This window comes from Falco punctatus, assembly GCF_963210335.1.
Source record: "Falco punctatus genome assembly, chromosome: 6".
Taxonomy (NCBI): domain Eukaryota; kingdom Metazoa; phylum Chordata; class Aves; order Falconiformes; family Falconidae; genus Falco; species Falco punctatus.
The window spans coordinates 55,455,229-55,470,105 of record NC_137585.1 but is presented as its reverse complement, the minus strand read 5'-3'; the positions used below and the strand labels follow the sequence as shown (position 1 = coordinate 55,470,105).

Genomic DNA, 14,877 nt, shown 5'->3' with positions numbered 1-14,877 from the left:
GTGTGCACTTTCCCTGAACTAGGTGGATCTAGAGAGGAGAAAGAACCTATCTTGACCACACAGAAACGGGGGGGGGGGGAGGATGGAAAGGAAGAACGAGTGACTCTTACTGAGATCTCAAAAACTGGGGACAATTAAACCTTACCACACCAATGGCTATTTAGATACATAAGAACTCTGTAGTACATAAGTCACTACATAGTAGTACAAAGCTAGGTGCTTTATAAAACAAAGTTTACAAAACAAGGTAACTCTCTGTCCTCAATCCATTTAGCTCATGCTTAAGGAAGCATAGCTGGCTACGCCAAAGTTTAAGAAGCCCAGTACATTCCCAACTCCTGAACAGCTAAGAGTATCCCATGCTCAGTTACTGCCTTACAGAAGGGACAGGCAGACCCTGTTTGGCTCTCGGTCTTCAAATCACCAGGGCAGCTCCTTATCAGGGCTGCTACTTTCCTGCATTTTCCTTTTACATTTGCTCTCCCTCCAAAGGAATGACTTTAATACCATGCATCCCATACAGCAGAAGTCTGGATTTAACATCCCATTGTAGGGTTTTTTTCCCCCTAGTTCATGCATACTTGTACTCAATCTGCACATTTTTATTGCCAGTTCATAAGCAGCACCTTTAGCTGAACGTCAAGAGAAAGAAGTTACAAATCAAAAAACGCATTAGCCACTGCACTGTCCATTTCCACAGTACACTAACAGTAGAGCTCAATGTAAACAAGCTAAAAGAAAAAAAATAATCTACAGCATTTCTTCAGGGAATACCACCTTTGATGGAAGTCAAACTTAACAGACACTGGTCGTAATACACCTAGGATTACCAAGTCAGACTGCATACACACCTGCCCATTCTGAATATATGAGCTCTCAGCAGTACTTCTTAAAAGGCTGGTATTTCTGGTTTTCAATGAGAAATGAAAAACTACTAGCTCGAAGGACACTGTACAGACAGTACAACAGTATGGCTCTTTCAGATATTCTCCTCGCTCCATTTTATTTTTTTCTGAGTTTGTACCAAAGTATGTGTTTGATATTATATACAAAATATGAAGTAGCCAAATATGGATGTATTCTTTAGATACAACTCAGACTCCCCATCTCCCACAGTGATTTAGAAACACCTTTACCCAAAGCTGCTTTTGCATAAGCAGTACCTCACACCCTCATAGACAAGAGAAACAAAACTGAAAAATAAGCAGTGAGACTTGTTCCTTCTCCAGAAGCAAATCTGCATTTTCTCAGCTAGGCAAAGTCTCCCTAGGACAGCATAAAGTTCCTCTGACAAAAAGAGCACCTTGTCAGCTTCTTCTTTGAAATACACTATGTCTTTCACATCCAGAAGCTTCTTTGGACTACACATCAGGTGCAAACCAATACAGAAACAGACTAGGATGAATGTGACATTATATTCTCCTCTTCCTTTCAAGATAGCACCAAGGAATTTTATAAGTCATTTTCTCTTGATCTACAAAGTAATGGTAAACTATTTCCAAGGAATCTGCAGGAATGAGAAACAGCACAGGCAAGATTGCCAGACTAGCCCTTCCCAATAATTCGGTTTGACTGTGGATTACCACAGCCTGAAAGAGGCCTCTCAAGGATTTGTCACACATACACCACCCAGTCTGCCGCTCAACAAAATTAACAGATACCCTCTTTGGTCATCTGAAGCATGACACCTGAAAAAGAACAAACAGTCCACTAAACTTTTAGATATAGGTCAAATGCCAGAGATTAACAGAAAATTTAATGATGAATGTTTTACCATTTCCCAGAAAGTATTCTAAGAAAAAAAAATAACAAACAAACAAACAACAAAAACCACCACACACCACAACCAAGAGCTGTTTCAGGCAACACTAACAAAGCAAAATAAAAAAAAAAAATCCCCAAAACAAAAAATCACACATCTGCCTCTTGATATTTGAAACCTCTCATTCACAGTGAATGCTCCATTGCTCAATATCTATTGACAGGTTTCAAATTCATTCTAGCTAGACTCCTGTTCTCTATGACCAACAGTACCTACATATTCAGATAAAAATTTGTTTGATGAAGTTCTGCTGTGAGACATGGAAATACTCAAGATGAGGGGCTCATGTTGTGCTTGATGATACTGAACAGACACTGGGATAAGTAATATTACTGAGTGTGTGCACTGTGGAATGTTTTATTGTGTAACTACATAGTGAGATGATAAGTATTGAGGAGACAGACAGTTAAGCTGAGTGGCTTGATACGTGGCCTATTGAAAATATCCGAAAGCTAGCATAAGCAGTTCTGAAGTCAATGGACAGTCTGAGGCTTCTCCAATACGGAATTCAGAGATTTAACTGACCTTTAAAGAAACGCTTTTCTGTGGAGAGAAGGAAAATTAAGATCTAGATAGATGTGACCTTAAAATCTGGTCTGGAATAATACTACATTTATCCAACTTGTCCCAGCAGTCCTCCCATGATAACATTTTATTCAGTCCACTGCCTAGCAAGGACAGGCTGATGCTGCATTTATCCAAGACACCACTGAGTCCAAGTATAGAAGTTTCTTGTATTTTAAAATGACGAAAAGGTTAAGGGGATGTGACCTGTATATAAACCCTATATGAAGACAACTGAATAAAAACAATATGAAGGAAGACTTAGCAGGTATATAAAATTTTCTAACAAGCCATCTTCCAATTTTTAATTAAGTAAATGGCCTTCTCTAAGACAGAGAAAAACTGGCCTAGGAACTGGTCTACAATCCTTTTATTCATGAACAGACCTTTTTCTCACTTACCTAGCACAGCATCACTAGAATGCAATGGATCTTCTAGACTACTTACTAAGTTTTAATGCCACTTCATTCGATGTCAGACCTCTCTCTCTCTCATGTGGGGAGAAGAGGTAGGGGCTTAAACAGCCTTCTGTATCAATTCAGTCTGTCACTCAGAGTTCATTTAAAGCAACTAAAGGAATTTAAGATTCTAAAAAGGCAGCTTTATTCAAGATACCCGTGTTACAATATGACCCTCAGTAAGCAGAAAATTTGATCCTTTCCTCTGCAAAAAGACAACTCATCTTTGCAAAACACCAAACATAACAGCACATCTCCTCCAACAAACTAGGCCCACCAGGCACTTCATGTTTGCCTGTTTCACAGTTTGCATGCATCCACACTCACTTGCCCCTTACCCTCTCGCCCTCCACAGTAACACAGCGAAACAGCACTAAAAAGCACTGTGTACAGTACAGTAGGACTCAATATCAGACATTACAAACTGGAGTAAACCTTCCACACAGAAGGAACCTATATGAGATTAGATTTAAGTTGTGCGGTGATTCTTTGATCTATCCTTGCATCCATCAGTATGCATCTTTCCATCAGTAACACTCCTGCTTTTCCAAGTTTTTCTAAATCAGAATTCCTCAGTGGACAGAAGCCATCAAGGTTACTTTGATCAGTGGCAGAGTTACATCATATCCTCATCTATTATAATCACAGCAACTCTCCCACAGCTCTAGACCTACCAGCAGAAACTGTAAAAGCCAAGAAAGGAAGAGTAAGGCCAAAGATACCACTACTGAAGTCCTTAGCAAACACGCAAATCCCCTCAAAAATCACTTTTTCTTCTTACATATCTAGATTTCACAATCCTTTAACCAGTCAACTTACTCCCCTCAACCTACCAGAGATCACAACAGACAATTAATTCTACCACAGAATACAAATACTCACAAGAACTTTAAAGGTTTAAGAAATAAATGCCTCATGATTACAACAGACTCTGTGCTTCTCTACAGCTTTGGAACAGCACTTTTATCAACAAAAACTGTTGTACTTGCTTAATTTACTTGCCTACATTTTTCTATTAAGTGACTAAACTTCCTCAAACAGAGCACTCTGACCTGTTCACGTATTCATACTATTTCTGAGGCACAAGCCTAGAAGCATGACAGGGATCAGTTCAGTATGACTCTAGCACTCCCGCCAGCTTAGCTGGGTAAGCAATCATGCCAAAGTTTTGTAACCTACTGCTCCCAGATGAAACAGAGATGTCAACAGGAGTTAAATGCACATGATTTTTTAGAAGCACAATTAGTCCCCAGGAAAGACTGCAGGCCTGATTCTCCTCTTGTGCTGAGATACTTGAGGATTATGAAACAGTGCAAAGTGGAGCTCCTACAATGCTAAATTTAAATCCTTGGGTATTGTGGGCTCTTCCTTAAAACATTGCCACTCTATCCATTATTGCTGTATGTATCTGTCCTAATCAGAAAGACATTTGTATTGCACTTGCACACTATTAGAGTTGGCAGGGGTTCTTAACATAAGAACATAAGTGCTTTCCCACTCTTCTCTAGTCTGCAATGCTTTATAAACATGACATTGCAAACTGATCTGCTTTCAGATCCTAGATCACCCTTTATTTTATTCACATTAGTAACCAAATTTTCTTTTGAGAAAAATACCATGCACTATGGAATGGAGTGCAAACTTTCTATTAGTTTTTGATACCTAGTGAAAACAGATCCTGCTACAGCTCTTCTGCAACCCTGCTCCCCATGCAAGTAATTTTAGTTCTGATTTCCCATGACTTCACAAAAATGCATGGCCTACAAGAGTAATGTTGAAAAACAATTGTAAGAACAAATAAAGTCATGGCATAAGGAAAGTTTTGTGCGTGTCTGCAAAGAGCAGCACATTTAAAGTATGAATGCCAAGTAAGTTAGTTCTAAATATTCTGAAGTATCAAACACCACCATCTACTTAAAAACAGTAATTCTGAAGTTGCGTCATTTTGTTTCAAATACTGACGAGCAATTTTCATATTTATACCTTATACTAACAAAACTGCTGCAAAGGTAAACAGTTTATTATCCTTTAGGAAGTATCTGAAGTTGACAGCTAAGATGAATTATTTTGCACTATGTAACAATTATTTGGAGTTTCATGGGTACAAATCACAGCCAAATTTGATACTCATTTTCAAGAATGAAATATATGTATCAGAAATATATTTCAAGAATATATTTCTCATATACCATACGGAAGTCTAGAGTTTAATAGCATCAAGAATCCTAAGGAAATTTTAAGTATTGTGCCTGGCTTTACCTTATAAAGGCAGCCTAAGGTTCTTCAGATGTACTGACCTTGATGCAAAACTCAAAACCACAGAAGTGACATCAGCTACAAGAGAAATTAAGTCTTTAAAATACACATCAGGGTTTTCTTTTGTATCAACTAGAAGGGAAAAACTTGCTAACTAGAGTTTAAAGCAATACACAGAAAGCAAATAGCTACGTGCTACTATGTCGAAGAAGTTGTTACATCTTTAAATACAAGTCAGAGTATCACTTGCAAAGTTCAAGCAACATTAATAGCCAGGCAACATGGGAATTCTCAAAATATTTTTGGTTTGCTTTTTCCCTTTACTATCTTCTCTTCTATAAATATTTCTTAGCCCAAATTTATTTTCTTCCATTGAAACCAACACTGTCAAGATGACAGACTCTTCTGAGAAGGTGACCTTAGAAGGCAAGTAGATTTGTAACAGTTATCTATGAAATACCACAGCACTTCAACAGTAATTTCCAGGCCTGTGATTTAACATTCATCTTTTTGTCTTTTACACAAGTCTAACTTCTTAACAATGAAATTTCCTGCATAAAATCCTATAGAAGTTTTAACAACCAAGGGATTTAGAAGTTGAGAACAAAGCAAAATCAATGGAATAGAATTAAACTTAGAATTGTTATTTACATAAGCTTCCACTTGCAATGTAAGCAACTGTTAAGTCTCCCTACTCGAACACAAGTTGTAGCAAATAAAGTAAGGATTATCCTCCCAACAGTTGTTTTGTAACAAGAACAAAATTACTACCAATACATGTTTCAAAAGCCTCTCCTAATAAGAATTTAAAGTGACAAGACCTACCTGAAAGTTTCAAGATTACTTTTTTGTTGGGTTTTTTTCAGGGGTTGGAGGGGGGGGGCCGGGGTTTGCCACATCAACTACTCCTCAGGCAAAATACTGTAGCAGAAACAGTGAGAGTAACTTACATGCAAACTATTTCAGATTACAACCTTAAACAGCACCTGTACTAATGCCCTCATCTTTCAGAAAGCAAACCAGACCTGAAAGCAACATCTACTGATCTGATATTGTTACCAGCTTTCCATGAAAAATAACTTTAGAACTAAATCCCAGGAGCCACCACTTGAGATGCTCAGAGTAATACCACAAAATAAACCCAAATTAGTTGCAAGATACACACAACTCTTCAGGGTTTGAAGAGCCCTAGGAAGTAGACAAAAGTAAAATCTACCATTTTCCTAACAAAATACTATGCTGGCTTTGCAAGAAGTTGATACAGTTTCATGGTATTCTGAAGGCAGGTGCAAGTCGAACATGCTTTAAGCAAGAGCCAAATGAACAAAGTTACCAGCATGAAGCCCAAACTTGTTTTTCTTTTCACATACAACACTAACAGAGCTAGTGAGCACAATATGCACTTATCCACTAGTTGGTCTTTTATATAAGCTTATACAGAGTAGTTTAATTTCAACAGTTTAAGATGCTTTAGGAAAAGCCCCATAGATACTATTTGCATTTTAGTCCGCTAAATGCCTAAAAACCTTACCTCAAGTGACCATATGCAGGCAAGACACAGAAGAATTAGCCTTATTCCGATTTGTCTTTGAACATTTAATACCACATGTGTGGAAAAACTAAAGCACTTCATAGCTGTTTCAAAGCTCTGAATAAGAAATCATTTGAACAGTATGCATGATATAAACCTCTTCTGAGGTTTTCTGCTTACCACTTCTCATCTGTATTATTTTACCTGGCCTAAATTCAACCTCAACACCTAGTTTTAAGCCTCCCCCGTTACATGTATCTCCTCTGTTCTCAGATTACAGCCTGACAAATACTACAAGTGCTGATACTGGATGCACTTTGTGATAAATCTTTTTCATGTCACATAATACCACTTTATTTTGATTGAATTTCATTTTAGGTAATGAAAAATTAAGACAACCAACATTATGCTCATTGTGCGTCACTCCCTGCAAAGTTAGGATAACAAGCCATCCAAATACACAATAACTGCTTGTTTTCTTTCCTCACAGTAACTATAATTATGGAGATGGGCAGAGTCCAGTAAGTGCTAAAACAGTTTATGATACAGTTTGAAGTTGAAAATAACTGAGTTTTTCACAATCGAATCACTCTCGGCCAAGAGAATCTTAGCTACACCCATCTAAAAGACAGAAAAAACTCAGTAACCAATCACTTAACTGAAAGGCTATTTCTCGAGATTCACACATTTTTATCAAAAAATTTATAGCCTATCAGTTCTACCTCTATAAAGAAAACAGACAATACACCCACACAAGCATAAGAACTAAAGGACTCTGATGATGTTTAAACTTGAGGACCATCTAACAGAAAACAGTGCTCTTTCCTTTCCCAGTAGCAATCAGTCTTTATTGGCCTGTCTTGTCTGTTCTTGCCTGTTCTACGGGCCTACCATATTTTTGATGCATATGCCCCTTTGAGAAGTAAGAATTTAGGGAGCATGTGCTGAGCATGTGGGCAGGGAAACTCCGTTCATTCCCATACTACTTAAAAGCAGCAGCCTGCTCCTCTTCCTATCAAAAGAGCAAGCCACAAAACCTGCTGTTTGCTTCTTCCAACAGTCCCTATTCCCTCTGTTCACATTTGTCAATGTTGCAAAGCCTGGGGCTGCAAGGAAGGAGGACAGATGAAATGTGAGTGTCAGTGCCAGAACAGTTCTTCAGGAGTTCCCCTGAAAAGCGAACAAATAGGAACAGGCCAAGAACTGGCTCAATTGAACTACCAAGCAACCCTGGGCTACCAGATCATTGGCTGGGCAGCCAAACCTAAGCAAAAGGGCAGAAGAGAACAGTTTTCCCTGTATATCAGTTCTAGTTGAGTTAACTTCTTAAGAGCAATATACACAACACAGTGATCCCACATGCTCTACAGGAAAGTTCACACATTCAAAACCAAGTTTTCTTCCAAGACAAAAAGTTCAGAGTGGATTTCTCTTCACAGTATTATTGCTATCTGCATAGCTAAGACATCCATCTTTATCAATCAGCATGGCAGGCAAGTTTTAACTCAACTACTGAATCTGACAGTCAAAAAGTTTAACCCAGCAGGCTGACAGACCTTCTCCCCTATTAAAATCATCACATTTCAAGACCAGAAAAAAAGTCTAATGCATCTTAGTAGAATTACACAGCTTATCAGTACGTAAGAAAATTTATGTATGTCTCTAGAAGTTATGGCCAGAAGTTAACCACAGAATATGAGTAGTTCCAACAGTCACACTACACTATCTAATTTTAGCTTACCCGCCGCCTATGTTCACAACCTTCCCAAAAAACAAGACTGAACGGCATTAAGAGCCACGTGGACAGCAATGAAACCAGTGCAAATGCTTAAGTCCTTGCTGCTACTGTCCTTCCTAAACACTGAATCCTTTACCCCCTCCCACCAAGGAGCACAAAACAGAATTAAGAACTATTCTGTTACCACGATGTAATGAGTAACATTTGAAACTGAAAAGAAAAAAACCCATCCCACACTGCTATTTCTGCCCTGTAACATGTAGCAGATCCCAATCTAACAGTGGGATCACTCCTTACAAGGCACTGTAGACGTGTCCACACATGAGTGTATAAATCCTCTACCATCTATACAAAGAAATATATACACATGCATACACCCCACACACCTTCCTCAATTATTTCAAGAAAAATGCAAGTCCCCAGGAACCTTCTAATGCTCTCACATCCCCAAACCAGGTTTTTGCATAATTTTTCATTGCTCCTGATGGGAAATTAAGACAGTAACGGCATGATTTTTCTTTCTGGTGTTACAATCTCCACTGTCCATTTCAAAGCAGCCAAGAATTGAATTAGCATGAATCACCACCCTTAGGTGGTACGTTTCCATTTTTGTATGCTTTGTGAAAAGAAAATGGTAGTTTCTAAATTCATTCCAAGAAGTTACTTTCACATATTAAAGAAGCTCCCAAGTAATTCAGGATTAAAAAAAGAATGCTCTGAAATTCAAACTAAAAAGCACAACAGTATTTCACACATACTATCAACTAAATTTAGAGAAAAGTACTTATTAGAAAACAATACACAATAGGTCCAGCATTCACTGCAGTTTGTTGTAGTGTGTAACATCGTCTCAACCTAGCATCTTTTTCAAGCCTCAGTACAAATAAATGAAAACAACCTGTTTTATTACCAAACAACTACAGTAAAATCTCAGCCCTGCAGGAACCCCAGGTATCTAAGTGTGCACAATTACTTCTGTGAGATTAGCATAAAGCCTTATGTTATCAATTCTCTACTAACCGTAGATCTGCTTTATTGAACAAAACACAAAATTGCTTTGTGTAGAAAACAAGGTATCAACAGATTACAGCAGGGAATGCCCGGATTTGAGTTTATCCTCACATGTCTTGCAAGCTTATTATACCAGCTTGAAAGGTATGTATTTAAGGAAAGGCAGTATCTCTGTGCTCCATCCTATACAGAAAGATTATACCGATGTGGAACCCAGAACTGTTCCAGTCAGGGATGTCTGGGAACACAACGGTGAATTAACAGTTGTATACCCAGTTGCAGAAAGCAACTGCTCTTACCCTTCACCTAATACTTACTGTTGGCTCCCACATCCTCAGCTACTCCAGAACCTCTCATTCTCAGGTATGTGAATCCCAGTATCAGAAAGAACAAGCATGCAGCAGTTAAGAGGAACATGGACAGGTAATGTGCACTGAAGCCTCCAGTGGTGGATACCTCCTCTCTTTTGAACTGCTGGAGAAGCTCCTCCTCGGGCTCTGAGAGATTCTTCTTGTAGGTGTTTTTCAGGTAGGTATGATTTGAACCCGTATGATTGGAGTGGTTGAGTCTAAGAGAGGAGGTGGTTCCACCCGAGGGAAGGCTATTAGTAGCTGAATAGATCCTGGTTTCCACGCTACAGCTACCAGCAGCACCGCTGAGAACATGATTATTGGTCGCTTTCCTAATGGTGCCTGGAGGGTCAGTGATTTTACTGCTGTCCACGTCCGTGAGCGGCGGTGGCAGCAACAATACTGCAGGGGATTTCTTAGATAGGCCAATGCGGTATCTGGGGCTGGGAGGATTAGAGTCCAGATTTTCACATCCTCCTCCTCCCCCCGCCGCCGCCTCCTCCTGATTTCTGCCCCTGTCTAGACTCCCGGCAGCAGCCGCCTCCGCCGCCCTGTCATTCGTTACGACTACACCAGCACCACAGCCTCCGCCAGCCCTTTCTTGGCCCGTCTCCATCACGCCAGCGCCGGCTGCAGCGCATTTGCTTGTTATGAATGGAGCAGGAGACTTGCCGAGGCTCCGTCTGGGCCGGCGAACTGCAGGCTCCTCCTTCGGTACCTGCTGCTTGGCCCTCGCCCCCGCCGCCTCCGCCTGCTCCTCCTCCTCCGAGTCGGAGTACTTGTCCCTGCTGCCGCCGTAGGAGAGGAGCCGGTTACCGTTCACGGTCCGGTTTTTCCACCGCAGCTGCTCGCTCTCCTTCTCCTCCTCCTCCTCCTCCTCCTCGTCCTCCTCCCCTCCTTCCTCGCCGCCGTCCCCGGGCTCCCTCGCACCCTGAGCCGCCGCCGGTCTCCTGGCCGCCGCCCCCCACCAGGCGTTGGGCTTCCGCCGGGCCGCCTCCTCCGGGGGGGAGCTGTTACTCACGCCGCAGGCGCCGGGGGGGGCGGCGGGCCTCAGGCCGCGGAAGAGGGGTGAAGCCCGCTCCCTCCTGCCGCCGCCGGCGCCGGCCTGGCTCCGGGGACTGGCTTCCACATCCGACTCGTCCGAGCTGAAGCCCAGCAGCACTTTGCCGCCCCCGGCAGGGGGTGCTGCGCGGCTCCGGCCGCTCCCGGCGGCAGCCCCGGGGAGGTAGGGGTGCTCGGCGCCGGCCAGCCGCGCGACCACGCCCGGGGCCGCCCGCCCGGAGCCGCCGCCGCCGCTGCCTCCGCCCGGCGCCGCTCCGGCCCCCGTGTTATTGTTGTTGCTGTTCCGGGTCTTGTTGGCGCCGCCGCGGGCCCCGGCCCGCTCGTCCTCGCGCAGCTTCTTCAGCTTCTTCAGGTAGACGGGCCGAGTGCTCTCGGTGACCGGCCCCGGCGAGAAGCCGAAGCGCCTCAGCTCCGAGAAAAGCTCCTCATCCGTGAGCTGCGCGGCCGCCGCCATTTTCCGCTCCCCCGCCGCCGCGGCGTTTCCTACCCACGCGCCGCGCCGCGCTCCCCGCCGGAACTGACGCGTGCGCACTCGGCTGTGGCCTAGACCTGCCTGTCACCCCGCGGGCGCCGCCCGCCGGGGCCAGACGGGGGAAGGGGGGGCGGGGCCGCGCGGCGCCGGCGGCCCCTCCCCCACCCCGCCGCCCGTAACGGCTGGCGCGCGGGGGCCGCCGGCGGCGGCGCGTGCGAGAGACCTCAGGCCGCCGCCGCGGGGAGGATGGCGGGGCCTGGCGCGGCGGCGGCCCGGCCCGGCGCGGCCCCCTCGGCCGCCGGATTTGCGGCGGGGGGCGGTGAGGCGGCGGCCCGAGGCGCGCAGGCACCCCCCAGCGGGCGGCACCCCGCAGCCGCGCGCCCGGCCGGCGGGAGGCGTGCCGCTGGGGGTCGGGGAGTCGCGACATACGTAGCCCCGGCGGGCCTGGGGGCGGCCGGGTGGGAGGTGCGGGAGGCGGCGGCGGCGGCGGCGGCGGGGGGTGTCGGCGGAGCTGGAGGGGCAGGTCTGGTCGGAAAGGCGCGGGTTTGTGCACGCCTCTGGCCGGACGTTAGAGCGGGACTGCCGGCTGCGTCCCGGCTGTCGGGACACGCTGCGGTGCGCGATGCCAGGCCCATCGGGCACCTCCCCGTCACTCCGTGCCCGGGTTACAGATCTGCCCTGAACAGCCCACGTGCGCACCCTCCTTGGGCCCTTCCCCGAGGTGGCGGGCGGCTGCGCTGGGCGAGTCAGGCACCAGGACATCACAGCTGTGAGGAGACACGAGGTGTGCCGGCGTGCAGGCAGTGGGAAGCTGCATCCCCACTGTCAGTGGCTGAGCACCACCCTCCTTAAGTTTGCAATTGCCGGGACTTACTCTGCGCAATTTTTATTTTTTTTTTGCACAAATACAGTCTTTCAGATACATTGCGGTTGAATCTGCCCATCTGACTATATACACAAATATGCACTTGTCAGAATGATTGTGCTAACGTAAAAAGATGTCACACTGGCATCTCTCAGAGTGTGAGGTATGCGCTGGCCCTTCTGGATTGGCCCTTTGGCCACAGAACCTCATGTGGAGGCTTCAGAATCTTCTGACCAGCATGCCTCTTATCTGTCCACCCTGAATGACAAAACCCTGGGCTTACCTACTGCTTATCACGTCATAAATGCAGGAGGCTGGGTTTCCATTTTGACCTAACTGACTCGCCTTACACCACCATGCACAGAAGTGGTCCAGAAACAAGATTCAGCTGCAGGAACAGTTGCATGTTCCCCCTCACGGTCTGCTGCAGTGGGGATGTTGTGGATGTGCCCTGCTAATGTCAAAACTGAAGTTGCTGATCTTGTTATTGAGGAACACTTGCAGAGCAGGAGTTAAGATAGCTGTGAGGCAGCTATGCGCTGAAGAGCAAACCAAGTCTACAGAACTACAAGAGTGGCTTGAAGCCATCTTTCATGACGATGATGATGAATGATGGCGATTAACTCCTATACCCCACCCTCCATTTATGACCTACCACACCTGGGAGTGCAGAACCTGTCCTATTGTTCATCTAAGCCTCCTTTAACACAACTCTTCTGAGGCTGAGAAGCACTAGGCAGGGCTCTGTGTTACTGGTGTGCTCCACATGGTACCACTGTGCACAGCCTTCCTTCTCCTTGTTTCCCTGACATAGCAGCCGTTTCATATATGGCAGTATTGTGCATGGGAGCAATGCACAGAACTCCAGCTGTAAGGAAGATTACACTCAACATGAAGTCCGTTGCACATGAAATCGCTAACGTAAATGTACCTGCTCTGTCCTATCTCCCATCCCGTGGTAGCTAATTGATATGCAAATGCCATGAGAAATGCTTCTGACATTCCATGCCTCCTCCTCAGTGAGAAGCAACCCACATCTCCCACCAGCTGTTTGGGATATGTGTCTGAATATGCCCCCTGACTCAGTGCTTGCCTCCAACTGCCTGTGACACTGGCCAAACCAACAGCAGGCAGTCCCAGAGCAGCCACCACCCTGACAAGCGCACTTCTGGCTAGTACCTACTTCAGACACCTTCCTTCTATTAGAAAAATGTGTCCTGAAAGAGCTGAAGATCCTGTCAGCTTACCGATGCAGTCCATATGTTCTGTCTGTTTATTACAGCAAGGGCATGAGTTAGTCTGTAAAACTGTTTACTTAGCAGCAGGAGGGCAGTAAATACCATAGATTGTTAACAATTGAATCACCTCCTGCAAAACTATAGTATGTAGACATACAGAACAGCTGACTGAAAAGTCTGCATATTCCATTTTATGCTTTAAAATCTGTGTGCCAAAATATTTTGAAATGTTTAAAAAACATGTCTTCTGGTTGATACTGCAGTAAGGATACTTCTGCTATCAACCCGAAGTCTCCACATTTCTTTAATAATATACATTAGTATCAATAATATCAATGCCTCATTAGTATCAATAGCTCACATAGCAAGTTTGAAGTAGATACTGAAAGTAGATACTTTTTTGAAGTTAAATGTTGACTGCAAGGAGTGTGGAGACTGTTTTTCATCAGGAAAAAAATCGTAGTTGTTTTCTGAATCAAATATTTTGTTTTATCTTTTCCCTGTCATCCTTAAAGGGCTGGTGTTCTCAGGAAACTGCCAGTTCTTCCATCGGGTGAAAAGATGCTCTTCTGGAGGTTAGCAGCCATACTTCTGTCAAATTCATTGGACTTGGATTTGAAGTTGTATCTTAATACCTCTTTTACCTTTTTTTCCTGATTACAAGTTTGTGTAATGTTCATGCATTTTTGTAAGTTCTTAGAATCTGTGGATGACAATTGCCTTTCTAGGGTTAGCACTTCTCTTACTGCAACTTCCTCTAGCAACGAATGCTGTCCAGTTTCTATACAACTCACTGTTGCATACCTGAAACATTTAGAAATCATGAGTCACATCTAAAAGAAATATGACCCTCTTGTAAAACTCACAAATTTGTAAATGCTGGTGTCTTTCTATTTACCTTTTGATTTTTGCTCTTTAGGGTATGTTGAAATCATATTCACATTGTCTTGAGAATGTGACGTTAATGAATGTGAATGTTAGTGAAGAGTAGGAATGTGCTTTTCCTCTTTTTTAAAAGAAAGTGGAGATTGTCACACAATCACAGAACTCCAGGAACTAGTACAGTTTACTCTTATGACAGTATGCATAGGAAGAAATCCCTTTTCACTATGAAAAAAACCTGTATTAGTCTATTTTAAAAATATTTACTCTGGTTTATCCAGTTGTTTCAAATACTACGTGATGAACATGAAATACTTTTTTCTTATAAAACTTAACAGGCTTTTTACTAAGAAAACTTATTTTTAAATATTACAGTTGCTGCCACCATGCTAGTTCTGTGTGAACAGACTCACTTGCACATCCCTCTTTTCTTTTTTCTTCTCCTTACAACTTCCATGTGGGTTTGTGTGATGAGAATGAATCCATCTTCTTTAAACTTAACAGCAGTATAATGGTACTAATATGTACCATTTGTTTATGTATCGACCATGCCATTCTGCATGTGAGCCTGTGTCTTTTGTTGATACATCTTTTGCTGAATATGCTTTTCTTTCCTGAAGGCATCCTA

General features: G+C 43.8%; 1 protein-coding gene across 3 annotated transcripts in view; it reads right to left on the bottom strand.

Annotated features, from left to right (window-relative positions):
* Positions 1-14,036, bottom strand: part of LEMD3 (LEM domain containing 3) — a 53,309-nt gene extending 39,273 nt beyond the window's left edge. The window contains exon 1 of one of the 3 annotated variants that reach the window (XM_080390756.1): positions 9,698-14,036. In XM_080390756.1, coding sequence (XP_080246882.1) covers positions 9,698-11,246 — 1,549 coding nt within the window. In that variant the 5' untranslated portion in view covers positions 11,247-14,036. The remainder of the gene's footprint in view (positions 1-9,697) is intronic. The other 2 variants (XM_080390757.1, XM_080390758.1) reach the window with 2 other exon arrangements.
* Between the last annotated feature and the right edge of the window lie 841 nt (positions 14,037-14,877).